The sequence below is a fragment of the Pelmatolapia mariae genome, linkage group LG16_19 (genome assembly GCF_036321145.2).
Source record: "Pelmatolapia mariae isolate MD_Pm_ZW linkage group LG16_19, Pm_UMD_F_2, whole genome shotgun sequence".
Classification (NCBI taxonomy): domain Eukaryota; kingdom Metazoa; phylum Chordata; class Actinopteri; order Cichliformes; family Cichlidae; genus Pelmatolapia; species Pelmatolapia mariae.
Window position 1 is genome coordinate 61236626 of NC_086241.1, and position 27745 is coordinate 61264370.

General features: G+C 39.8%; 1 protein-coding gene across 3 annotated transcripts in view; it reads right to left on the minus strand.

Annotated features, from left to right (window-relative positions):
• slc8a3 (solute carrier family 8 member 3) overlaps positions 1-27530 on the minus strand; it is a 134580-nt gene extending 107050 nt beyond the window's left edge. For 2 of the 3 annotated variants that reach the window (XM_063500097.1, XM_063500096.1), the window contains exons 1-2: positions 26620-27529; positions 17852-19719 (exon numbers count right to left, since the gene is read on the minus strand). In XM_063500097.1, the coding sequence (XP_063356167.1) occupies positions 17852-19632 (1781 nt within the window). In that variant the 5' untranslated portion in view covers positions 19633-19719; positions 26620-27529. Of the gene's footprint in view, positions 1-17851; positions 19720-26619 lie in introns of all 3 variants that reach the window. The other variant, XM_063500095.1, reaches the window with a different exon arrangement.
• Positions 27531-27745: the final 215 nt, after the last annotated feature.

Genomic DNA, 27745 nt, shown 5'->3' on the forward strand with positions numbered 1-27745 from the left:
ACAGTTATCAGCTGGCAGCGCCTAGAAATTCTCTGCTGGTGCTTTAATTCTTATCCTTAGCTTATGGAAACGTATTTTGCAATCTAAAGAAATAAAAAAGCGGACTAAACCTTATATCTGGCTACTGCTATAATGAAAATTTACTGAAGCGCTCCACAGGGCCTCATTCATTCCAGTCCGTCCAGTGGGAGTTCTTTGTAGTTATCCACAGTTAAGTCAGAACAAACAAACAGAAATCAGTCAGTATCAGAAAGAAATCTCAAATAAGTTTTTCCTAAAAGTTCAGCAAACAAGTAAAGAAGTGGTTTTTTTTTTCCCTTTTTTAAATAAAGGCTCTATAAGTAAATTGTGATTTTTTTTGGGGGGGGGGGGGGTAAATGTAGACCCTATATGTGGGAGGCAGCTAGTAATGCTGGTGTTTTGACGTTATGTTAAAAATAAAACAAGTGAGGAAAAGAAATTCAAACTCCAAAGGTAAACAAAACTGACAGAGTACAAACAAGCAAGAAAAGAGTGAAAAACAGCACCCCACAAACACACGGACTAAAAAAAGAGATGGCAAGCAAATGACAAAAACATCAGAAGTGAAGAAGCACAACAGACAGGGGAACAAACACAGAGTTTATCTCTATAGACAAAACTCAAGTTCTGTTGAATGTGGACCTGAAGATGTCTGCATTCACCAAAGCACATAAAAATGTGATGTCTGATTCCTGGGGCGGGCAAAGCAGACGCAACTTCTTAGAACTAAGAATGTGCAGGCTTTTTAGAATGAAGGCTAAAAACACATAAAACAAAAGAGGAATATAAATATAACTCCACAGGTAGAGCCCGAAAACCCAGTGGGAATTACAAAAAAGGAGCTCACCCAGAAAGGAGACAAAACAGAAATGCTGAAAAAAAACTACACGACAGAAACAGACGCCAGAGAAATGTACTGATAAAAGATAAGGGACCGAAACAAAAGACTAGACCAGAGGTTTCCTGGATTCGGGATATCTTTCTGCTGTTCAGCAAAGTTCATCGGATCACCCGCAACCTTAGCCGACCCGAGGCTTGTGCTTCCTGTTCCCTGTCGTGATTCATATTGTGCCATCCAATAAATCCTTGAGGAATATAGTTATCAGGCAACTTTCCACCTGTTGTGAGCCTAAGTGGGAGGGATTGCTGCGCTATTACCACATTCAATTCTCAACCTCTTAAGGGATGTGGCACACTCTGCATAGAGGACCCTTTATTTTGCACCTACTGTTGTGGGTTTGAAGCACGTGGAAAGCCCTGAGAGCAAACCTTCCCTTGGTGCAAAGCGTACGTTGTCTAATAAGTCTGCCACTCGAGTATCAACAGGGAGGATTAGGAGGAACACAAGATCTATTTCCTCTCCCTCTCTCCCACCGGCACAGACGCATCAGGGAGAAATTTCACGCACACAAACACACACACACACTCAGTCTCACAAACGCACCCCGACAAGCATTCAATATGTGTCGAGCATGCAGTCTGTCTTCAGCTCTGTCCTCGAGGCACCAGGGAGAGTGTTTGGCTAGCTTTTGCCTCAGGGACCGGATTGTTTTTTTCCTCAAGGGGGAAGAGGGAAAGTTGAGACAGACGGGGGGAAAAAGGGAATTGGACAGAGAAGAGATGCATAAAAAGAGAAAGAAAAAAGATTTTCCACTGATTACAAGTCTGTCTGAGCTCAGATTTATCTGTCACAAACGAGCACTAAGACACACTGCCTCTCATCAAAGTGATTCCAATCAAAAGCTGGCATTTTTTCACCGTCTTTTTACACACAGTGTTGCTCACCAAACACAATGAATCTATGATAGGACTGTCTGAACCACACTGCCAATGTTTTTTCACCAACTTGGAAAAATAGAAGCACTCATTATGCAGCAGGATAGTCACAGGCTGTCAGTATACATATTTTTCGAGCATAATTATGGCTGGGCGATATACCGGTCTATATTTTGGGAATATCTACACCTGAGATTTAGCTGCACTGTTTTAACTAAAGTATCCTAGCACAACTTTAGCATGATTTCTCCACTGAAATCCAAAATTAGACAATTTCTTATTATGGTGAGGTAAGTTGAACATTCATCTGTGTTATTCATTGAATTAACTGGATTAACTGACTTTCTGATGTAACAGTTTTATCTGCAGATGGTTTCCTAATTTAAACTCAGATGAATGATTTACACTACTGCGATACATCATAGTACAAGTCGTGATACAGTACTGTGCAAAAGTATTGAGCTACCCCTCATTTCTTTATATTTTTGTGAGGAAAATCAGAAATCAGAAATAAGAAAAATGGAAATTTAATATAAAAGACAAGAACAGAGTTTGTAAAATTCTAATAAGCTTGAAAGCTAATATTTGGTATTGGCCAAAGACTGCAACACCACTGACTAAATTGTGGCTTGAGCCTCCACCTTGTTTTCTCCTTGTTTCCCTTCCTTAATGGCTTCTTGACAGCCACCCTTCCACTGAGACAAAGCATCTCTCAGGTCCTTTGTCATCCTTGCTGAATTTTCCCTCCTGTTTTGTAAGGACATAACTTTCACAAATTGTTCATCTGCTGTAGTTTTTTTTTTTTTTTTAAACCTGTCACTTCTTTTTTCTCCACTTGTCCAGTTTCCTCAGATTTTTTTAACGCCACACTACACGCCATGCTGTCTGTTAAACTGCCTTTTCTTTTCTATTTTTGATAGATTGAGCTAAAGAAATGGGAACAAATGATGTATTTTTGCAAAAGGCTGTTAAAAAGTGCCTAAACATACAATTTAAAATTAATTTTTTATCAAATGATCTGTTATGTGTAGCCATGACACTGGTTCATCCCTTAAGTTAGGTTCCTTTTTTTATACTTGAAGGTACAAAGACTTGAGTAATAATGAGTGAAAAAGCAGCCAATGTCCAAAGAGGAACTTTAAACAACTTTCAGGAAGCATAGATATCTATTATTGAAGACCACTTTTAAAAAAAAAAATCAAGAAAGCAAAGGTAAAATATAAATAAGAAGTGGCTCAAAACTTTGCAGGACACTGTATAGAACAACTATAAAAATTGATTTGATCCCTGTGACCCTCATATACTGATGGATAAAAGTGTAATATAAACAGGTGAAATGATTTTATTATGTGGAATATTGTAAAATAACCAGAATTGATCATATATATGTTAAATGATTGTCTGCAAAGTAAGGAGGAACTATTGCAGTTCTTTGTATTTTTTAAATGAAATACAAAGTTTCCTTCTGAAAGGCAGTGCAGATAAAGTACTGTAAAATGATAATGTCTAAGTAAAGCACATGTGCTTAAGTGCAGGAGCTGAGTAAATGCACTCTCTGACTCTCCACCTCTGCTGTTTGTAAAAATGATCTGACAAATACAGCTACATAAGTAAGATGAAAACTAGAAAGGCAGACGAAATGCTAAATAATACAAAGCATGTAGATAATAAGAGCGGATGGATTCATGATAACAAAGTCTATTTATGACACAACATTCACTTTTTCTTGTTCTGCATTCTCACTGAGATGTTGTCCAGCTATGCAGTTCCTCACAGACACCAAAAAATATTTAAGAATCGATGTCTCCAGTCTTTTAAGCTAAATATAGAAAAGTCCTGCTGGCTCTGCAAAGCAAGATTCACTGCCTACCCTAATTTAGCTTCGAAACACAAATCAAGCAATTCTTTTAAAACAGCTGATACGTGAATGTTGAGGTCACGCCTGCTTTTGCACCAAAGAGCTGCTGCCCCAACAGGAAAAGGATGAAAAAGGAAAGAGGAGAAATGGGAGGCAGCATGGGAAAGAGATGAAGGGTAAGAGTTGACATGCAGGAACAGGATGCTCCACTGGCAGATTTTTTTCACTTAATACAAGATATTTTAGCTTGAAATAAGTGAAAAAAATCTGCCAATGGAACAAGTGAAAAATCTCTAGTTTTTCTCTAGTTTCAAGATTCACTGTCTTGAAACAAGTTCCTTTAGCTTACTGAAATGTTGCCCTGTAGCTGATTGTGTCTTATTTTAAGTGTAATGAGATCTTTTGACTAGAAATAAGACAAATATACTTGGTAAGATTTTGAGTTTTTGCAGTGTAGGAAAGAGGAGCGAGGAACTACTGATGCATTCTGGCGTATTTTCTGCTGCAGCATCCAGGGAATATTACGGAGAAATGAGTTCCCCCCCAAAGAAGGTCCCCTGAGCTGCTTACAGAGCATGCTGGTCCAGCCTGAGAGGAGAGGAGAGGGTAGCTAGGGGACTGTGGACAGTCTACATGGTAAAACTGGAAAGAGATCACAACAAAAATCTGTTCGGGGTGTTTCAAGAGAACGAAAACCCCACTGCAGGGACGGAGGACTGTGGCAAGAGAAGACTGCTACAAGTTGGATAATCAAAGATGAAAGAAAGAAACACACACACACAGCTGAATGTGAGCTTCCTTGAATGCTCTGCATGGATCGCTACATTGTGGCATGACAGTTGTCTGAGTTCAGGGAGTGAATGATGGAGCTGAGGCAGATGTATTTCACTCACTGACCTGACCAGAAGGTAACAGAGATCGACTGGACAGATTAGCAGAAAGAGAGCTACCAAAGTCAGTCACATGTAATACAATTACATTTTAATATTTTAGCACCAAGGTGCAGTTCCTCTACTGGCCACTTGAGGCCGGCTTCAAAAGTAAGCGCACAGGGGGTGATTTTATTTATAACTCACAGTTCAAATTTTAATACGCCTTAAGTTTATGTAATATTGTGGCAGCTTTAAGTGACATGTCAGCTAGGCCACTAGCTCATCCATCCATCCATACAGCTCCAAAAACGTTAGATGATGGACCAAGATGATGACAGTCAGATTGCTAAATTTGAGGTTTCCTACCAGATATTGACAAACCATCGGGTGAAGTTACAGTGATCTAAAAATGATAATTTATAAATTCCCATTCAAAAAGTAATCATGCCTCAGTTACACGGGCCTAGAAAGATCAGCAACCCCCTGCTGACCTCGAGTCAGCGGAATAACCTTGTATGGTTGCTGAAGGTTGCACTGGTCGCAAGACACACACTTGTCTGCAAATATTCGCCGTTTAATCTCAGAGCTGTACTGAAATTTGAAAAAAGTGCAATACAAACTAAAGTGAAATAAAGCTGTGTCTGCAGAGCTGCAGGAACGTGTTTCAAAAGGCACAACTTTTATTTTGAAGGTGAGTGTTTTCTGTTTCCAGTTCACGTTGCACTTTTCACAGTTTTGCTACTGCTTGACGAGTAGTTTGTGATAGTTTGCAGACAAGTGGGCATCTTCCATGCAAACTACAGATCACCACAACTACTTGCTAGCGAACAGAGCAATAGCAGGGAGGTTATTGAAGCAGCATATAGCTATTTTCAACCAATTTCATGCCAGCAACCAATCAATAACCACTCTACAAGCTGTTGCAGAATACAATATTGGACTATAAATTACCAGTTAACTGACATATAAATTCAGCACTTAATAGAAAAAGAAAGGAAACACAAATAATAACTTAAAAACAGAAAAATGAAAGATGTCAAATTATTCTGCAGGACTCACAGGTGATCTCTGGGAAATGAAGTGCTAAAAACTCACAGCAATTAACAGTCAACACCAAAGACACCTCCGCAATAAGTAAAAAGGATGATACAAATTCCCTTCTTCTTTTCTTTCGGCAGAAGGAATCGAGATATACGTGAGAAATGTTTACAAAAAAGACCTAATTCAGATTCATTCATTCAGCTTTACTGATTCTCATCTGCCTCAGTGCTCAGTGAAGCACTTTGTATATTGGTCAGACGTCAAATGCCAGTAGCCAAATTCACATATTCACCGTAGTACATTTGAACATTTGCAAACACATCCCATTTTCTCATATCCTTTCTATTGTTCTTTAAGGGACTACAAAAATAAGACAAGAGCAGGGGAGAAAAAAAAGCTGACATCTTCTCTCATCTCCTTCAGCCTTTTGCAACCTTAGCTCCTCTCTCTGTGAGCCGTATCGATTTCTAGTCCTAATGCTGCTGCGCTGTGCATGGAGGAAGATGCTGTGAAGCGAGACTGACCTTTATCAAAGTATGCAGATGCTGGATGTAGGTGCAGGGGCAGCAAGGGCACCTCCACTGGCACCACAGACCGCCGCCCTGGCAGGTAGGGACCAAAATGGGAGCAGTGACCTGTATTGAACAACACTACTCTCCGTCCCCTTTTTTCAAGTTCAAATCTACATCCAGACTTACACAAAAAAAAGACATCAACGGCAGTGTAAAACTAAAGAGGGGATAAACACAGTCCCATTTAGAGATGAAGTGACTAGCAGAAAAATGAATTAGTATTACTATAAAAAGAAAACTATATAGTCTCTTAAAAAGCTTTTTTCCAAGACCATTCAATGAGAAGATTGCTCCTTATGAGTTGCAATATGAAGTATTAACCTGATTAAATGCAAACTGGCATTTCTGATAATGTCACTGCAATTGATTATTAGGAGAATAATTCATTAGGTGCAGTCGCATAGCCCTTTCTTATCTTAATCTTAATAATTTTGCCTGTATGTAAGCTTGTTGTATTTGTTTATTCTTCCAGTAGGTAAAGTGTGAGAACACATGACTCTGTCTTTGTCAACATTTTTGAAAAGTGCTCTATAAATAACTAAAAGCTAAGAGCTAGCACAGCCTCCACAAGTCAAAATTGAAGCAGTAACAGTCAAAGTGTCCTGACTTTTATAGTCCCTGTGGATAAAGTATCATCCATTATGCTTAATGGTAAACAGCCTTCAACTTCCAGTTTACCACTTCCATGCTTTCAATTGAAAATGTGCAGCTTCCAAATCGAAGCATAAAACAACCTGGAAACTTTTTTTTTTTACAGACTTTAGAAAAGTAATACTTCTCTAAAAACTTTACTAGATCATCATGGACGTGTTTAATATTCGCTCTTTCCTTTTTGTCTTGCCATTTCTGCTGACATACTTCCACATGTTTTTATGTCAAGCTGTAGATATCACAGCCAATGAAGAATTCCCACATATCCTACTTGTCACCTCTAGGAGGCCAACATCAAATGTTTTTCCCAGCAGGCAGTTCCTATTTACAGCACATGTGATATGACTGAAGGCAGCCTCAGAGTTCTTGAATAGTCGACTCACAAACAAGCTCGCACTAATTAAAGACACATATCTAATACCGCAGCACGCTCAGGTTTCAGGCTGCATATGATCATAACATCAGCTATGATGTTGCTGTGCTGAACAGGATGCGTTTAAGGAGGATCTGCATTATATTTCCCTGCAAATACTACAAAATCATTAGTATTTTGTAGTATTTGGTAATAAATAAATGTACTGGACACTTTTTCACTCAGTAACTCCTGGGATTATCTGTTATTAAAACCTAACCTGCCATCAAGAGTTTTTTGGATATCTCTATGAGAAAGTGACATCAGTATGACTACACTGCAAAAACTAATTTCAAGCTAAAATATCTTGTATTAAGTGAAAAAATCTGCCAGTGAAACAAGTGAAAAATCTCTAGTTTTTCTCTAGTTTCAAGATTCACTGTCTTGAAATAAGTTCCTTTAGCTTACTGAAATGTTGCCCTGTAGCTGATTGTGTCTTATTTTAAGTGTAATGAGATCATTTTGACTAGAAATAAGACAAATATACTTGGTAAGATTTAGAGTTTTTGCAGTGTAGTAAATCTGATGCCACGGACTTCTGGCAGTGTATGCGAAAATCTTCATTCAGCAAATTTTTGAGCGCTCAATGGGTCCTGGAACCTGGGCTAAGTGTGATTCACCACCTTACAGTTGTGCACTTTAAGCATTTGATAGCTTAGGTTACCCAAAGCACCATGACTATACTTGCAATCACTGGTTGTTGGACTGACAATGTCCAGTTGGAGATTATTAACATATTGGCAAACCCATTACAGCTATTTAATTAGTCATGGGGGTAAACACAGATCTCTGTCTGAACTAAATTTCATAAAAATCAGCTTCTTCAGTATTTTATGGTGTCTGTAGAGGAGATGATCATCAATCTCGACCAATGAACCTAAAGACTGATACTGCACATTTAGCTACAGATGTTTGTGTACTGTATTCATTCTTATTTTATTTTATTCTAATTTTTGCTTCATAACTTTTGCACTGTCCACTTCCTGCTGTGACAAAACAAATTTCCCACGTGTGGGACTAATAAAGGTTATCTTATCTTATCTTATCTGCACTCCACAGCAGCCATTTTCAGTCCTATAATTCTCAGAAATTAACACTTTTTAATGAGCATTTTACTGTAGTATGCATAATAGAAAATGTTCACATGGCTACACAACAATGGCGTTTATCTTTTTTTTTTAAACTGCTCGCTTATTAGTGCAATCTCTGTTAATTTTAGCCTCTAACATTGGCTGATGAGAGTCATTTTCAAGTGTGTGACACTTTAGAGTAAACACATATTCTTGGGGTTAATTAAAGGAGGCATTTTGCTGAATTATTTAAACATTTTATTATTGCTTTGAATACCTGCAGATTTAAGGTGAAATAGCCCTACAATGCAATGCTGATGCTGGTCTCTGAAAGAATCACTGTTCTGTTGAATGAGCACTTAAAATTACAACGTTGCACTATTAAATCACCACGTATGAATAGATCTCTATAGCTATGAATAGTCATCTGTTATAGAATGAAAGCAAATTGTAAATTAGTGCAGGGTGCCTTTGTTAAAACATCTGCAGCTAAATATTCTGACAGTCAAATGGGTCAAACTGATGCACTTACTTCCATCCTAACTCCATTAGGCTGGAGAAGCTGTCAAAAGTTTGGGGAGCCTGAATATACGATCCCAGTCAGAGCTGGCGACACGCCCTGCACTGAACTGTGTTATAAATAAGCTTTAACTTAATTGCATTCCCCCAACTGAGAGAAACAAACGCACAGGCAGCATATTTATTACCACTAAACCTGTACGTGGTTTAATGTGTTGGTGTGTGTTTGTATGTGCGTGTTCCTCTACGGTATTTGTAAGTAGGACCAAAGTGCAAAAGGTACACTAAGTTGGCAGAGGAAATGTTTTCATCAATCTTTTGCTACTGTACGTCTGTGGCTGTGGTTAGAGCCTGTGTGAAACATTTGTTTGGCTCTCATTTTACTATTTTATACTTTTTTGTAATGTTATCCAATTGTTCTGATTATTTTTTCTTTACAGCTCAGACTCTCATCTGTCTTCCAGTAGGCTGTTTCCAGAAGCTATTTATATCATATTTTTATTATTTATGACCTTTCATGACTGTGACTGGTTGGAGGTGTATTTACCTCCAGCCAACTGGAATACACCCTAATGAATAATGCAAAACCTATGTAAAGAGCGCTCCTTTCAACTCAAGCTCATACAGCTTCTATGAAGCGAAGACTGACCCTTGATGGTAAGAGGAAACATCTAGCTGCACCAATTACCCCTCAAAAAGACAAATTTTCTGCATTGCAGCCACAGGTAGGTTTGCTTTAGCATAAGTATTTCTGAGCAACACAACCACTTGGAAGGAACTGAAGGAAAAACTGCTTCCAAAAATTAATTTCAGCCATTCCAGATGTAATTTTTCATCCTCATGAAAGCTCTTTACAGACTATTTAGCTGCTGACAAACAGGCAGAAACACCCTTCAATGCATCACTTGTCATCTTAGCACACTGCAAAGCAAACTCTAGCTATAGAAGTTATGTGCATACTCACTGTGGCACTGGTCACAACAGACCACTTCAAAATTGCTTCATCTTTCTAGGAAGATGGATGTTTAACAGTTTGTCATCATAATCTAGCCCAAAGCTTCTTGCTCTTCTACAAAGAACTGCTACAAGCACTGGGGGCTCAAGCACAGCAATTCGTGTCGTGTTGTGTGATTCCCAGATTATTTCCCTAGTGTCACAATTAGGTAAAAAATCTTTGTCTCCTGCAGAAGTTTCTTGGCTGGACTGGCATGAAACTTACAACAAACACTTGTGATTTGCAGAGGACGCTTCACTGACTTAATCCTTCATTTAATGAGAGAAATATTTCTTTATCTGCAAAAAAATAAAAAATGAAAACATGGAATGGAAACACCCATCGTCCCCAAGAGGATGAACTCTAATAGTATTGGTGACCTGTGACCTTTCAAAGGCCCGCCCATAACCACTGATTTATCGATCTGGTGACATGCAGGTCAAGACTTAGATACACAGGTTGAAATTGGACTCAATTCGGGAGCAAAGATGGCTGATGTAAGCGCCTTGAGGCGACTTTTGTTGTGATTTGGCGCTATATAAATAAAATTGAATTGAATTGAATTGATGTATTATCAACATTCAAATTTCTATATTTAGAGCAGGGGTCCCCAATCCCAGTCCACGAGGACCGGTGTCCCTGCAGGTTTTAGATGTGTCCTTGATCCATCACAGCTGATTTAAATGGATAAATTACCTTCTCAACATGTCTTGAAGTTCTCCAGAGGCCTGGTAATGAACTAATCATGTGATTCAGGTGTGTTGACCCAGGGTGAGATCTAAAACCTGATTTAGAGCAAGCTTCACTATGATATACAGCTATAATATAAATACTTTTTAAAAAATATCACCTTTCAAACCAAAATCTAATTGATGTTAACCTACACGTGAGGAGAATTTTTCCCCCAAGGAGGAGGAAAAGCTGAGTGGTCAGCAGGATAAGGATCAGTGTGGACATGTGTTCTGTCAGTCATGACACCCAGAGGGGGTTACAGCTACACAGTCCTTAGATATTAAGGAAAAATGTTGCGTGAGGGGATTTAGGGGAGGTGGGCGTTCATCTCCTTATGAGCACAATGCAACCCCCAATGCAATGTTTTTCATACAAAAATATAAGGCGAGTTTACAAGCACAGAGGCGTGCTCGCAGAGGCGTAACTACTGTGGCAATTACTGTAGGTAATTCAGGTCTGTCTGCTGCACACCACTCATTTGTTTATGAATCTTTCAGTGCCTGGTTAAACAGCCGTCTCTCCGGGGGATGGAGCATCTCCACTTCACAGCTGTGTTATCTTTAATGGGTCAAAGGAAACAGAGGCCTACATTTATTATTCTCAGCAGCTTAATACCAATGGCTCCTGAGCTAAAGATAAGAACAGCCACCCCTCAAACCCCAAGACACAAATGAGGGGTCACAAAGGTTTACTACCAATTAATATTTCAGTAATTTTCTTGATTATTCATTTGTCAAAACAAAAATTCAGTCGGAGACTGAGAAGTCTGAGGTGTCTTCTTCAACACACATGGATATTCAGGTCAGAGAAGCAGCCAATAGTCATTTTTCTTTAGTAATTATTCAAACTCAAGGACTTGCTTTGAGGATAGCTGCTGAAACAGGAGATGATCAAGGTTTTGCAAATACGTGAGCATATGATAGTAACTTGTCCATCATTTTGGACTGTGACAGTTACGCTGACAGTCTAGGATCAAGTCCATAAGGTCTCATGTATATAGGACTAGAGAGTGGACTGTGACCATCAGTATTCCCCAACCGGTTGTGAGTGATTGGTGGAGGTTGGTGACTGCTGAATGGTAGCGATTGCTGGAACCACAGTAATGCAGGTTTACAGACTGATCAGAGAACCATCTGTCGCTAAAGAAAATTTTTTATTTCCCAACCAGTTGCCAAAAAACTCCTTATGATTGCTTGGTTTGCTTGCATATGGCTGCAGTCATAGTTTGAATTGAAGTGACTTATTTCTCTCCAAACACTGCCCAGCTGCTCTCTGAGCTGTGGTGAGACTGTGTGACATAAATTGGAAATGGAAACCATGTGCCTTAAAAGCAAAAGTTGTGACTTTTGAAACAGGTTAGCTGCACCTCTGAGGCAAAACTTTTACTTTAACAAGGAACTTTCTTTATTTCTGGTTATATTGCACTTTTTCAAGTTTTACTATAAATGCCGGCAATCATTGGGAAGTTATTGGTGCATCACTTTTTTTTGCCAATCCACCGTCAGCCAGAAACCTCCAGGAAAGTGAGGGTATTTTTTGTTCTTGTTGTCTTTGGTAAAGTTGTGATAGCCTGAAAGTCAAATTTACCAAAGACGCTGCAGCTAATGTTAGCACAACTGTCACTAACCTATAAGAAGCTATGGATTATGAATTGTGATGATTTGATGAGATCTGAGTGAGAAACTGACAGCTTCATCAATATCTTCTCCAAGTAAATAATCAGGTAGCTGAATAAATTGTTTTCAGAAATATCTTTCTTTTTCCATAATTTATTGTTTGGATTTATTTTTTGATAATGAGTGAAGCGTTTAGCATGGTACCAGTATGCATTCAAAAGGTGCCCAACCCTACTACTAAGCTGCACAACTGTAACAATGGGATCTCTTTTTTCCTGTAAAATACTAGATATGTTAATTCTTCTTGCTTTTTAAAATGTGTAAGAGGGGAAAATAAATTGGTTGGTTTAGTACGGCTGCACTGAACTTAGATATATCAGACTCATATCTACTTATTGGTAAATAAGATGAGCTTTATCTATGAAAGATGCTGGTTTTGTGCCACATTAGGGCTCCCAAATTTCTTATTATGTTCATCCTAATCAATTAATTAATGAATACAACTGCAGCAATCGTATTCACTCTTCATTGCTTAATAATTATTGATAAATAATCATATTTCTAACATATATAATTCAACTTAATATAATTAAATAATATAATTGATTAAATTAAATAATTATTAATTTAAATGAAATTAATAATTTAATAAAATAATTGTTGTAATATTGTAAATCAAATACATTTGGATTGTATTTGGGGTCTGAGTGTTGATTAGGAAAGATTTTTGACTGTTTTTATTGGGATTTTGTAATCAATTAATTGATTAGGAAAAAAAAACTAACAGTGATACAAATCAATATATGGTAATGGTTAGCTGCAATTATAAATGAGAGATGTAGCTACCCACTGGTCTGTGAATTCCTTTTATGAATTTCTGAAATGTGCACCAGTTAAATTAGCCAAAATTAATAATTTATTAGGAAGCAATCTTGGAGTCAGAAGTTACTGAGCAGCTTTGACCACAAATTTAAGAGGTATAATATAAGACGCTTATGTTATCTTGATGAGATTCATACCAGTTGGCTTGGCCCATAATTGCTGGCACCAATAACTGAACTATGAGAGCTATTGTCCAGCTAAGAAGTGAAGTGATGTATTCCAGAGCTCCAGATTAGGACTCTAATACATTTCCAGTCTGGTTGTTAACAATGGGACCAAAGTATGTCAAAAGAGATTGAAAGTCAATGCATCATAAAACATGGGGAGAACAAAAGGAAGAGTGAAAGAGTGGAAGTACTATGTGGTCTCATTGCCCTATAGGGCATCAAAAATGCCCTGCTCTTTAGACTCTGCCCTCACTCAGCTGCCCCAGTTACCAATGAATTAGCGTCAGGAGCGTTTTTATATGCATGCCAAACAGGGAATCCTCCTGCAAAATGGAAATAAACAGAAGATTCCCATTTTCAAATATAAATGTGAACGCAAAGGAGGGAAATAAATTCAGTATTTTTTCATGTAAAGAGCATGAAAACGACCCTGAGGAGAGCTTTCAAGGCAGTGGAAGAAACATCGTTGTAATTATGCCTTTAGTGAATATTCTACACATTCATTCCTTTTGTTTTGTACATGGAAATGTTCTCATGAATCTTCTGGTATGCTTCTGGATGAAGCTGTCACTTCCACTGCTCCTCTCTGTCTTTTTTATGGATGCACACCGAATCTAATTCATCACTATCCAAGTGTAATTATGGAAATTTCTGGAGATTTGTTGGGAGTTCTGAAACAGCAGTCTGCCATTCTACAAAAGATCCAATAGTCTCTGCAGAGAGGAGCAAAAATTTTCATATTAATACTGGCGCTGTTGATGCTTTTGACAATTTTCAATATTTTAACTGCTTAACTGAAAATTCATTCAACATTTGTCATTACTGCATACAAGTACATTCATCAACACTGACGGTGTTCAATACCTACGATGTTTCAGGATGTTCTTTCGCAACAAAAGTCTTATTTTGTAGCCTTCACTTCTGTACAGACTGACACACGTTAAGTCTATATAACAACAGGAAAAATAAATCCCTTGCTCATTTACTGACTTTTTATTTGCGTACCATATAATTCCTTCCTTAAAGTGCACAGCCTCTTCTTTCCACTGCCATTGAAAACCTCATAGTTGATATTTATCACTGATTTAAAAGCCAGACTATGATTTTAGAGCTCGCTAAAAGAATCAAAGGTTGACTTTTTTCACCGTCCTTAACCTTTGCCTCATAATTCATTGCAAAATGTTGACACAAATTTTCACATCCTGGGTGCATGTATAATAGAGTAAGGCTATGTTTCAGGAGGTGTTTTGGTAATTTGTTTAGCTCTTTCTTAGTTTAAAATGAGTTTGAAAGAGAGGGTGCCAAACATAAGGCCCATGGGCCAAACGCAACATGCCAAAAAGGTCCTGTTCTGCCAAACTGAGAGGCTTTGCAAAGTAAAAGAAACTGCAAAGAATCCATTAGCAATTCCAATAAAAAAGAAAATGTACTGAGATTTCTGATGTGGTAACAATAAAGCACAGGAATGGAAATGCATGGAAAGGCGGATGCGTTTCTAGATCACAACAAGTTGTTTGAATCATAGAGACGTAAAGTACAAGTGCTGATGAGTAACAAAGTGCCGATCTGATATCTGGATCAGATATCGGACCAATACTGACCCAAAAAGCTGGATTGGCTATCGGTGACAATGAGCCGATCTATTCAGTTCAGTTTTATGCTGTTCTGAGTTTACTTCATCACTGCAGGACGGGAGCTATTGGCAGAGTTAATGTAGCATGGAGGAAGCTAACAGCAGAGGGACAGCAGTTTGGAGGTATCTCACGCTGCTACAGCAACAGCATCTATCTGTATGTTTGCAAAGATTTTTCACTTCACTGCAAACTGTGGTCAAAGTGAGCTGACAAGAATGAAAAGCTCCAACAACAGGATGCTGTCTCTCTCTCTCTCTCTCTCTCTCTCATCAGTCTCTCCCTCGCTTGTTTATTTTACTACTTACATTCAGTCAGAGAAGAGAGTTGGGTGAGTGCAATACTTGTTGTTGAGCTTTTATTAAGTTATTTATGGTGTTGTCAACAGTATTAAATATTATTTCACTTCAGTTGTCTCCTGAGGAGAAAGTGCACTGGTGTCACTTCAAATGACAGCAGTTTGAAATGACACCAGTGCACAATAATGCAAATAAATTACTGTATTTATCCTGGGCCTGTTTTCATTTATTATTTCATCAATAAATACAAAAGAAAAAAGCTCTAAATTTATATTCTTGGATATATTTATATTTGTGACATCCAAGCTGTTTAAGAATAGTTCCTAATCTCTTCCTGACAGACAGATTATTAATATGATATAATAATTAAAACTGACACTCGGTAGAGAGTACAGGTATTGGTATTGGTATCAGATCAGAATCGGAAACAGCCGGATGGGGCCAGGTCGACCCTTGGATATGGCTTTTTTTTAGAGTGAGAGTGTTCTGTGAATTGCATTGCAGATATAATACCAGGAGACTAATAATTAAGTGGCATAATTAAGACCTAATGGTTAATTATTGATAAATGATTTTTTAAAGGCCATTTTTTTTTGTTAAATATACAAGTTATTACATATTGGTTTAAACTGCCAAGCCAACTTGACCTTAAATTGGTCTGCATGTGACATAAGAACTAAAATTACTTTAAATTAACAAAGCGTTAAAAGTGTTTCCATTTTGCAAATACAGCCTTTCATTCTGTTACACGGGACTTTTAAATCTGATCATTTATAATTTAGCTACAACTAAAACACAAAGAAAGAAACAGTTAAAAATCCACCATCATGTAAACCCAGATTGTTCACCCCATACAAAGATAGATGCTATAAAGAGTATTAGTGAGCTATACAAATGCTTGTTAGGAGGATTTAGTTAACATTATAGAGAGCCTGGCTTGGTTATCACCCCCTTTTCCAGTGTTTATGCAAAGCTAGGCTTGCAGGCTGTGGCTTTAAGCTACATGTTTCGATTAAGGGTAAAAATTAAAAATTTAAAAAAGCATTTGTTTAATTATTTCAACATGGATTCTCATTTTTATACCGGGCTTGTTTATATTGTGAGATTGAACGCATCCAATATACAATAATGAAAATAGTTTGTACCATTTTAAAGAAACGTTTGCTAATTCTGCTTCTAACACATGACTGGTCTTTATCAATTTACAGTGTTGTGCACTCATACTGAAGCTGTGCCGCACTGTAAGAAGCTCGCAGCATGATGCTCAACACAATGAGCAGATCGATACGCTAACATTCCCTCACAATGCCGACAGCATCACAGCAGTCTCTCTCCGCATCTCTCCCTTCTAGCTCCCTCAGCAGCACAGCTCCAAAAAAGCATCTCTCACATAAATCAAGCAAAAGCCTGAGAGTTGAACGGGTCCCGAGAGCATGGTGATCACCCCGACACACCCCCCGGTCCCCTGGGCTGCCTCAGCCCTCAGAAACCCACAGCCTGGAGCACAGTCCCTGCCAGTCCGCCATGGCACACTGAGTGGGTCCTGATTGGCGGCGGAAGAGAATGTCACAGATGCATGTCACTTTGATTCGGTGCCTGCAGACCAATATGTGAGAGGCAAACGGATGCAAGCTGTGAAATAAACAAATCAATATTTTTTAAGAGCCACTGTTTTGTGTACAAGCCAGTATCCTAGAGAACTGCTTTGTATACATCTTTTTTTTTAAATGCAGCAGTGTCATACAATATATGGCCCTGATAAAATTTCTGCTACAGTATGGTATGTTGGTGTTATTGCAAAAACCGCCAAAAATGCCCACTCATTTGTAAGGCTATGTGTTTTTGGGTTTTTTTTCGTTATTGTTGTTGTTGGGCAATATTGTACACAGATGGTACAGCTGACAAGGCTACACAACACACACAATTTACGTAAGTGTACTATCTAAATTAAATTCAGGGTTTTTTTGTTTTGTTTTTTTTAAATCGGGGCTGCCTCATGGAGGAATCGCACCTACATGTCTCATCATGCTAACCTAAAGCAATGCCATGTACGAAGATTTAATTTTCTCTTCTAATATCTGTTTCCATTCGCGCTTGCTGGAGTGGAGAGACACGGAAACAAAACCAAAAAAAAGGAAGCGAGCAAAATCCCAGAGTTTGACAAAACAAAAGCAGCAAGGATTAGAGACGAATTCGTGTGACGAATCCAAAAGTTGAATCCCTATTGCATGCGACACACACACAGGATTGCTACCAAAGCACTCTGATGACAGCAAAATCTCCTGACGGGAAAACAAGGGGATATAGAGTGCACGCTCAGATGAGAGGATACATCACCCAACCATGTAAAGAAAAAAAGGCATTTAAAGGTCACAGCGTGATGAGTGCACGCTGCACATGAACAGGTTATCAAAGTATGCTCCAAACTAAATGATGTCAACAGGCAAAGAAGACAATATCTTTTTTCAAAGCAAATGTGACGAGCTTCTCACAGCCTTCTCGCAGACTGCTGAATATCTTTGAAGCTATCAAATAATATATTATTTCTAGAAAGGTACACCGGCATCAAACTGCAATTCAAAAGCAAGACATAAATCAGTGAGTTTAAACTAACCCAAAATTATCAATGACTCCTAGGTGCATTTCATTTTGAATAAGCTTATAAATAAAAATACCAAGAACACAATAAGAAAAAGCAACTCCTCTCCAACCACACAAAGAAAATGTTGCTGCCTTACCAGGTTTCATCATTTTTGAACTCAAGCTCTCCGTACGTGTCTTCAAAGTCCTCTCCTCCTCCTTTGGCAAGTCCCTCCACAGTGCGATAAGGCACGATGACTGTCCCCCTTGCCCCAGAAGTCCTCAACACTTTGACTTCCATGATACCGATGCTCTCACTGACATGGGCTGAGTTACTCTCAAAGGTGAAGATGCCTGAATGATCATCGTCCAGAATGGTCACAGTGGCCACAGTGGGGAACCCCAACACTGCCTTTGGATATGGGAGACTGTTGGCAGACAACACCTCATCCTCAGTTTCCAAGACGCGCAGATTACTGAGACGTACAAAGAAGTGCTCGTCCTCTTCGAAGATGTCATCATCTATGATGCCAATGCTTATTTCCTTGATCATCTCTCCGGGTTTGAATACTACCGTACCCTCCGTGAACTCATAGTCTGCCCCGGCATTAGCCGAGCCATCCTCCGTCTTATAATCCACGTAGATAGTCTTATTGATGTCGCCTCCTTTTCTGGTGATGGTCAGAATAACGGCCCCGCAGTTCTCGAGGCACTGGTAGACAGCAGGTTCAAAAGCGATCCGGGAAACATACTCTTCTGGTTCCTCCACGTGCACCTCCTGCACGCTGGCGCTCTTTTTCGCCTGTTCTGCTACGTGTTTTTTCAGGATATTTCCAGCTCCGGTCATCATGCGCGTAGCTTGAATGCGGTAAAAGGCACGGCTCTTTTGCTGGTGCGAGAGAGCGTAATAGTTGGCCATCTCAACAAGCTGATCCAACTCTTTCTCCGGGTGCTTCTGCTTCAGGTCTTTCAAGATGCGAATCATATCACGTCGGGATTCATCTACCTCTTTGCTCTCAATCAGACCAATCAGATTGCTGGTCGCACCTCCATCCATGAAGTGAGAGTTAACCATCTTGCCGTCCATTTCAATCCCCTTGGAGCGTTCGGTCTCGGTCTCAATGATGACACCCCTATGTTTTTCAGTGCGGTACTTCTTGTGCATGAACTTATAGAAGAGCAGTCGTCTGTCTGCCACCCATGCGAGGAGTACACATATGGGAAAGAAGGCCAGCGTGACCAGACCCTCCCAGACTTGGACTTCATTGGGAGAAAAAACAGCCAGGATCATGTAGAGCCAGATGTAGGCAAAGATACTCCAGCCTGCAGTGACAAAGAACACTCTGAGGTGCTTGACCTTTCGTACCTCGCCTTGGGGGATGACAGACACGCAGAGGCCAATGATGACAAACATATTGAAAGCTGCACTGCCAACGATTGTGGAGGGCCCAAGCTCACCAGATTTGAATTCATGTCCACAAACTTCGATTACAGAAAGCATGATCTCAGGAGCCGACGAGCCCAAGGCCATGAGGGTAAGGTTGGAGACCGTTTCATTCCACACACGGATCGTGGTGGTGGTTGTTTCCCCATTGGGCCTTTTGATAACAATTTCTCTCTCTTGGGAGGTGATGACCTCAATGGCGGCCATAAAACGGTCAGCAATGATAGATACTCCGAGGAACATGTAGATCAGTGCCACGAAATAGACAATGACCCGTGCAATCTTGTCTCCCATGGAAGGATCCTCGGGATACCAGATGGGCAGGATAATCCCTGTATGACACTTTGTGTTCCCTTTGCAGGTGCCATTGCTGGGGCTGAGCAGAGGGCTCGGAGTGGTCCGGGCCTCTGCACAAAGGAAGACTACAGCCACAGAGACCAGCCCCAACCAGAGGCAGGCTGAAGACCCTGGTTTTACAGGCTTTGAACCCTCCATGCACCCTCCTTCGTCTCAAGGGTCCTTACCACACTGACAGTCCCTCCGGGATCCAGCACTGGGCTGTGTCTTTCCTCCGCCCACCACCTAAACACACCAGACAGAAACAACAGATATTATACAGTTTATTACAAGAATGAAAGACTTTATTTTCAGCCTTACAAAGCAACTGTCCCACATCGCTTTGTAAGCTTCTTCTTTTTTTTGCCTTGAATATTTTTAGTACCAAATAAATATTATTGTACTAGAGTACAGTGCACTCTCAATAGTTACATAATAATTTAATTTTTAATGGAAGGAGTATCCAACCTCAGGGTATTTTCACATCGTTTTAAACTTCAAGTGGTACAAGTCTGCAAGACTGTGTTTGCATTTCACGGGGAGAAACAAACACGGACTGAAGCAAGAAAAGAATTTCTTAATTTTAAATGAGCGCAAGAATTCAAATTATCCAACCATCCTTCTGTGCGGCTTAATTGGGTTTCTGCTTTCTACTTCACAAACACCATTTTCATGAGATCTTTATGTTATCTCCGAAAATGCTCAGCGATTCAGGTCGGTAAATGAATATGTGAGCAATGCAGACAACATTAGTTTAATAAAATTACAGCCTGCGGGCTCATTTCCAATCATAAACTTTATTTTGATTTGAGATGTGGATACATGCAACAAATAATGTGGATTTGAGCATGATTGTCTGAAATCTCTCGGGTAATACACAGCTCTGAACCGAACAGCTCGCTCAGCAGGCATGCAATGTTGCCAAACTAAGCACTGTCCAAAATGTCGCATTGGCAAAAAAAAACAGCAGCAGGGAGGCAGGAGATTGTCAAGAGGCAAAGTGAAACAAAGGCTACAGATGTCCCGTCCAAATGCATTATACACTGAGCCCTAAACGCGCACTTACCACTTCTGCAAGAGAGAGCAGCATTACAATAGCAATGCAGACAGTGTCCAAATTCATAAAAGCCCTAGCTAAGCATTTTACGCACCTCTTCAGCTCTTATGAGATACGACTCGACCATCCTTCTGATGCTAACAGCTGGGGCCTAAGGCAGCAGGAGCATAATGAACAGTTGACCACCCCAAAACTTAGATGATATAACACAGGGGGGAATTATTATAAAGGCTCTCTCCTTGGTGTTACCCGATTGTTTAACGGTTCAGTGAGTTGGATGGGACCCTCTATGCAGCCTCCACAACACCTCTGGACCTCCTGAGGCTCACAGGCAGTTTAGTCTGAATTAAAATGATCTCTTAAGAGAGCTACATGCAGGGTAAGTTAATAACGCTACCCAAAATTCACCAGAGGATTACATTTTTATATTACTGCCACACTTCCCTTTGCGTTTGTCGAGCTAAATCTAGTTCAAGTCTTTTTTCAATTTGTACATAAAAAGTGCATTCTTATGTTCTGATTCCTGCTTAAAGGGTTGATTACCTCTGGGGCCACCCTGCACTAAAAGGTGTACAATACAAACCCATCGCACTTTAAAGCACTCTCAGAAAAAAAAAAGAGATCCATTAAAGGACATATTTTATGCAATGTAATGCACCTTTCTTATTTGATTTAGCTCATTCAATCTGAAAGCCTCTTACAATAACACCAACTACTTGAACTCCCAGGTGATGTTTTTGGATATGATATCATCCGGGTGGACCGCTGGCTAATTTGGAAAGCTGAAAAAACTTTTATTGGAGGTGTGCATAGCAAATAGTTGGTGGCATATTTTAAAAAGTACACCAATTCAAAAGCCAAATATTGGATAGGACAATGGTAACGCACACCTTCTGTGAAATCTGCAAGAAACCGGGAAAATCTCTGTCAAGGTCTTGTGTGCAAGCGTTGATAAAATCAATTCATCTATTCTGGAATAAATTATCCTTAATATCTCTAATTTAATGGTTCACAGGTATAAATAATTGCATCACTTGCAGTACTATAATGATGTCTTTTTGAGAGATCATAACCTCAATAACATCCACAGAGATGAGTCTTTTTAGAGGTGATACAGAGGCGATCTCAGCTCGATATAACAATCCTCTGATGTTAAAAAAAAAAAAAAAAAAAAGACGTTGATTGCAGCACAGCACACTGATCTGGAGGATAGAAAATGGGATGACAGCAAACGGCAGCAGAAGCTGGAGACAAGGAACTTAAATTTAACTGAATCAGCAGAGCCATTTATATGGATTTGAGCCAGCTATGCAATCCCTGTGAGAACCAACAGCGCTGAGCACAAACAAAACCAACAGGGGAATAATTGAGTGACAAAGTTATAACTTAGCGAGAGAAAACTTGAATTTAAAAACTCAGGTTTTTGCCTTTGTTTGGACCTGGACACTGATGAGAGTAAACTTGGGGGGGAATTAAATAAAATATGTGTGCATTCCCCTTGTTAGTGCTATAAATCTCTAATAACACGTACTAACCATTTAATTTAAAAATGTGAAAATGGTCAAACTGACAAGCAGGTATTAAAGAGCTGCTGAAGCCACTGAGAAAGGCTTAAGGAGATGCTTCTTCCTGTTTTAAAATTAAGAGCAGTACTGCTGAGCTGCTAGCTTCTCCTTGTCTTTTTATTGCATGGTGACAAGCTGAGGTGGAGGGGTAAAAACTGCAATGAGGCACACAGGATTTAAGATTACAGGGTCAGCCTCTCTGCATGATACATGTTGGGAATGGCAATAATTAATTCACACTGCTGTTTCCAAAAAGAAATAAAAGCTGATTTGAATGAACAGTTATACCAAAAAAAAAATTAAAAAGTTTTAAGGGGCATATTCATTATGTCGCATTACCTCTACTTTTAATAACACTGTGTATGCTTTAGGAACAGGCAAATTCAAATTCAAAATCTCTCTGATCAGACCATATTTAACCTTTGCCACCATAAATGAGACACAGCGGAAGCATTTCTGGAAAATGTTTATGCATGTCTTTCTCTTTCAGTGAAAGAGTTTTAACTTGTATTTGTGATGCAGTGATGAACTGTGTTCATTGGCGCTGCTTTTTGGTGATTTCCACAACAGAACGTTAGCTGTTTTTAAAGACGTGCCATCTGAAATCCCAAAAATCAAATCCAATTTGTTTTGCAATAGAAATTTTTAAGGATTCTGTGAGTTTTTGTTAAATTAAATTATTCTGTACTTGTTAAACTGTCATTCTTTGTCAAATACCACAAAGCCTGGCTGCTGCTATACCCTGCCCTGCTATTAGACCCCTTTGCAAATGTAAATTCAAACCTTACAAAGACAACTTGTTTTAGATCCCCAAAACAGTTTTTAGCCTTTTAGATGTCACCAGATTTCCTGTTTTTTTTAATGATTTTATATACTTTCTGAGATTAAATCCCCAAAAAGTCCTTTCCATTTGGCTATGCAGTCTTTCACAGAGAGATGAAGCCCACTCATCTTTACTTCTTAAACGCGCAGGCTCTCTGGGAAGCTTTTTCTACCTTGTCTTGTTACCTATTAACCTGCTTTGTTGTGAAATGTTCCACCAGGTGTGACAGTCTTTTGTTGCACTTCTGCAATCTATTTTTTAAATGTGCTGCTTGCTCAAATTTGCCCTAAGCACATATTTTTTTAAAAAGAAATAACGATAGAGTTTCAGCATTTGATGCTCCGTCTTTGTATTATTTTCAGTTAACAGACTTTAAATAATTTGAAATCCGCACACTGTTTTTACTGTGTATCATCTTCTATTGTGTCAACTCAAAAACAGGTCATGAATTTAAAAAGTACATTGCCTGTCCAACTTATTACTGTAATAACTCCTGTGGGAAATATATTCGCTGCTAAATGCTGCATTATATATCATTGCTGTTTATCTCCAGTGTTGTGCTGAACAGGTAGAGCGCAGCTGGTTCTCGGAGCTTTTTCGCTCAAATCAGCTGAAAATTACACTGCAAGAGCTGTGCAGATTACACCGCTCTTATGGGGTAATTTTCACCACTTTCAAAACAATAAAACCAGATCACGACCAACAAAAAAGGGGTAAAACCCTGGAGTGATGATTAGCACTGTCGCCTCACAGCAAGAAGGTCCTTGCCTTTCTGTGTGGAGTTTGAATGTTCTAGCCAGGCGTGTCTGGGTTCTCACCGGGTACTCTGGCTTCTTTGCAAGGCCAGAGGTTAACTGGTGATTCTAAATTGGCCGTAGTTATGAGTGTGAATGGTTGTTGGCCCCACGGCAAACTGGCGACCTGTCCAGGGTGTACCCCACTGTCAGCATGTGACAGCTGGTGTGAGGCTCCAGCCCCACTATGACCTTGAATTGGATAAGCAGAAGAAGACGGATGGATGGACCAAAGCGAGAACAGACGGGCCCTGCAGAGTTAACTGATAATTTGCTGTTGATTTATCGCTACAAATGACGCCTTTTATTCATTGAAGTTAATATAAAATTATTGATTCTAGCTGCTTCCAATGAGCTGTGATCCCCTATGATTTTAACACTTTGCTGTCATTTCCTGCAGCTTTAATTGAGGCAGCGGCACTCTTGTGCCTCCAAGTGTAATGTGTGTGGAAGGGGAGTGATGAAAAACACTCAAACGTGTTCAGTCACTCTGCCTTGGATAAACAGAGGTAAAACAAAATGGCAAACAAGCCAAATACCCACAAATCCAAGAGCAAACTACCAGGCTGACAGAGAGGTTTTAAAGATATAATGCCATACAGTGACACTGGACACAGAGAGTCAATTGCTTGGTAACTGCCTCCTGTCTTATCCCATTAGACTTATAAATTTCACAAGTTGAATAAAATCATGCTCGCAAAAAATCTTTTAGCTGTAAACCATAGTCGTGCTCATTTTCATGCCTCCCAAAAGACAAATAATAAACACTTGTACTTTTCTAAGCTGTAGATTTTGCCATTTTAAGGGCACAGTCGTTCCTTATGCATGTAAAAATTCCTTCCTCGCATTTGCAGCCCTAAAAGCGAGGAGCTGATTGATTGACTCACTGACTGACTAACTGAAGACACAAAAGTACATAATCTTAAGGAATAAAGTAAAGTTCATTACAGTAATTACATTAAGCACTCAGAGAGACTGTTCAGGTGTATGACCCCGCGAGGATTTTGTTTTTGAAATATTGATTTTCTATCTTCACACAAATTGCATTCGGGGGCTGTTAGGCAATGGAGATTTAACCATCCCATTACTCTACGTGCATCACCATTAGAACCGTGACCCCTAAATTAGGAGCTACACAGAACAATTTGCATACTAATTACTGTTTTAAGGATTGTATTTTGCATTGTGAATGCAGGGGCATTTAATCGAGGCCGTTCAGCAGCTCCCGAAAATGTGCTAAAAATGAACAGATAAGACCAAGTTATTAACATATGCTGGACATTAGCATAGGAACCACATCACAAGTGACATTTCTAAATTAAGGCTAAAGATCAGATTTGACGTTTTCCAATTAAATCCAACAGTGACCTCTTCAACCACAAATAGTTAAGAGTGAAAACATTTCAGCTCCATTCACACAACTTTGAAACACTTTTTACTTCAAGAAAATGAAGTTCAAGTGATATTCTGAATATGCAGAGTTCTTTGTGTATGTATATAATTTAACTTGATGGTGATGGTGAAAAATCCAAACGTCTGATCTACATATGCCAAACACATTTAATAGACGAGGCACTAATCTAGATAATTAACAACAAATATGAGTCATACTATTGTTGCTACTGCAGATTAAATGCAAACAGATTGTTGGCTTCATTTTGAGGAGATTTTAAGATGAAACCTACAGGCCTGAAAACCAAACAGAGACTATTATCAAAGGACAACAACAGCATAGCATAAAACTGATTTCATTTTGCTAAGATTAGGCAGTCCTGTCAACTTTTAGCAACAACCTTTAGCAAAAGTTGCCTAAAACATGAACTGAAAGTGTTACAGATATTTATTATCAATGGGGAGCCTCCAGTTAATCAGCACACAGGCCAGTGTTGCACAAAATCATCATTTCAGTGTTATTTGTAGTTTTCCCAAATTGAACAGAATATATTTGTTAGTTTTATTTTGAGCTTTTTCTTAGATGTCAAATCCTTTTTTTTAGTAAACAATTTGTGGATTATAAAACAGTTTTTAAAATGTATCCAAGTATACCATGCGGGGTTTAACAGAAGAATGCACATTTTCTTATCATGTGCATCATATAGTAACACTGTGCACCCCCTTCTATATGTCCTGACAGATGCAGATAGCATTATGGACCAGACAGTTGCTCTTTCTCTATTTTAGGAAGAGGGGTCTTGTTTAAGGAGGCTATCTGAGATCCGTGAAACATGGACTCAGCAGACAGGGAGCCTCAGCTGTTGCTGATTAATCATCAGAAGGCCGTTTCGCTCTCCGTACCAGTGTCAGTAGCTACTACCTGAGGGGGGAATCCCTGCTGGAGAGACTATAGGCCCGCAGTTTAACTTATAGTGTGCATGCAGGCCTGGGCTGCACATGTCTAGGAGACACTCGTCTTCAGATATTAACTCCAAATTGAGACACAGCGTACAGGAGAATCCGGGATATAAACGTAAACATAAAAGCACATACGTGAAACTGGAAATCCAGGTGTTCAGCCAATCACCAGCAATGATGAGCTCGGCAAGCTGTAACAACCGGTATCCTTCAGTTGCGTTGCCAGACGCCAATTATTTTAATGGCACACCCATTAGAGTGTATCACGAATCCATTTCAGTCCGTTGCAATGGATCATATCTGCACAATCACGAGGAGCAGTGTGAGCGGACAGACAGGTTAAAGCCTGGGCAGAATGAAGCGCTCCGGAGTGACAGACCGCATCCAGCTATCGCCTGTTTTTGCATCTTAAAACGCATCTAATGTGATTCGTGTTCAGCAGTATATTATATTTAAAATTCTGTCTTTGTGCCATACCAAGTTGCCCTCCATGTCACGAAGACTAGGTTCTATATACCTGCGAGTTTGAATCATGCCTTATTCATTGTAACCTACCTGGATTTGTATTCCGGGGAGTTTAGCGACTGCGAAATAGCTCCTGTCCGCCCCCTTTATTATTGTTTTACCGCGCAGATCAGCCTGCCAACAGTCTCAAAATAACCTCGCTGTTTGGATCTCTTTAGTCTAACGTGCTCCTCGGACCAAAATCCCCCAGTGATGCCGCTGTCTCGGTCTCCAGCCTGCTCGATATTGGCGATTGGATCAAACTGGCCAGAGGTGATCGCCTTTGGTCTTCTCCTGCCTTGGCGCCCTCCTGCCCAGATCCTCCCCGTCTGACGGATTGACCGGGTCGCAAAGCTGTCAGTGACAAGGGAGGAGGAGGAGGAGGGGGGTGGTCAGTATTTTAAGGTTGCAGCCTTGGTGGAGATGGATCCTCTGAGCCTGTCCGCACGGCTCTCCCTCCTCCTGCAAGCCGTGAATCAGCGCTCTCCTCCTCCTCCTCTCTCGGCTGCGATAGCGCAAGAAATCTGTGATGTGGCTGTTAGAGACACTGGCGTAAAGCTCCCCGCCTGCTGTCTTCGCTACAGATGTGACATCGTGTGTTCATGGAAAGCTCAGCTGTGCATCCAGCTCTCTGAGTTGCCAGGGCTCTCTGCTGGACTTGGCGCACCATCGGAATGACCGCGGTGTGTCTCCTGTGCGCTCCCCTCAAAGTCAGTTTCTGCAGCTTGCAGTAAAAGCTGGAGATGAGTGTGCCGTCCTCGCGTGAGTAATATTTAAAAAATTTGTATAGTTATCAATATTAGAACCACTCTCACGCGACGATGGTGTGAAATGGTTGCGCCCTGCAGCCCTCCGCCCCCCATTTCTAAAAGTCACACAGGCAGACTCGGTTAGGCGCGCAACTACGTCACCATCAGCTGAGAGAAGAAACCTGCAACACAAACCGTGAATCTCTTCCAGACCCACTGTCCGCTGCTGCTAAGAATGAGAGGAAGGGGATAATCGAGAGGTAGGAGATCACAAAGGTTTTGACACAAAAACTGATTGCTGTTTTTTCCTGTTTGTTTTTCTTTTTATTTTGTAGTTCTTTAGACCATTTGTTAACTCTAGCAAATACAATATGCCACAGAAGCGAGATGAAAATTACTCTGGCTGGCCACATCCCACAGATACAATA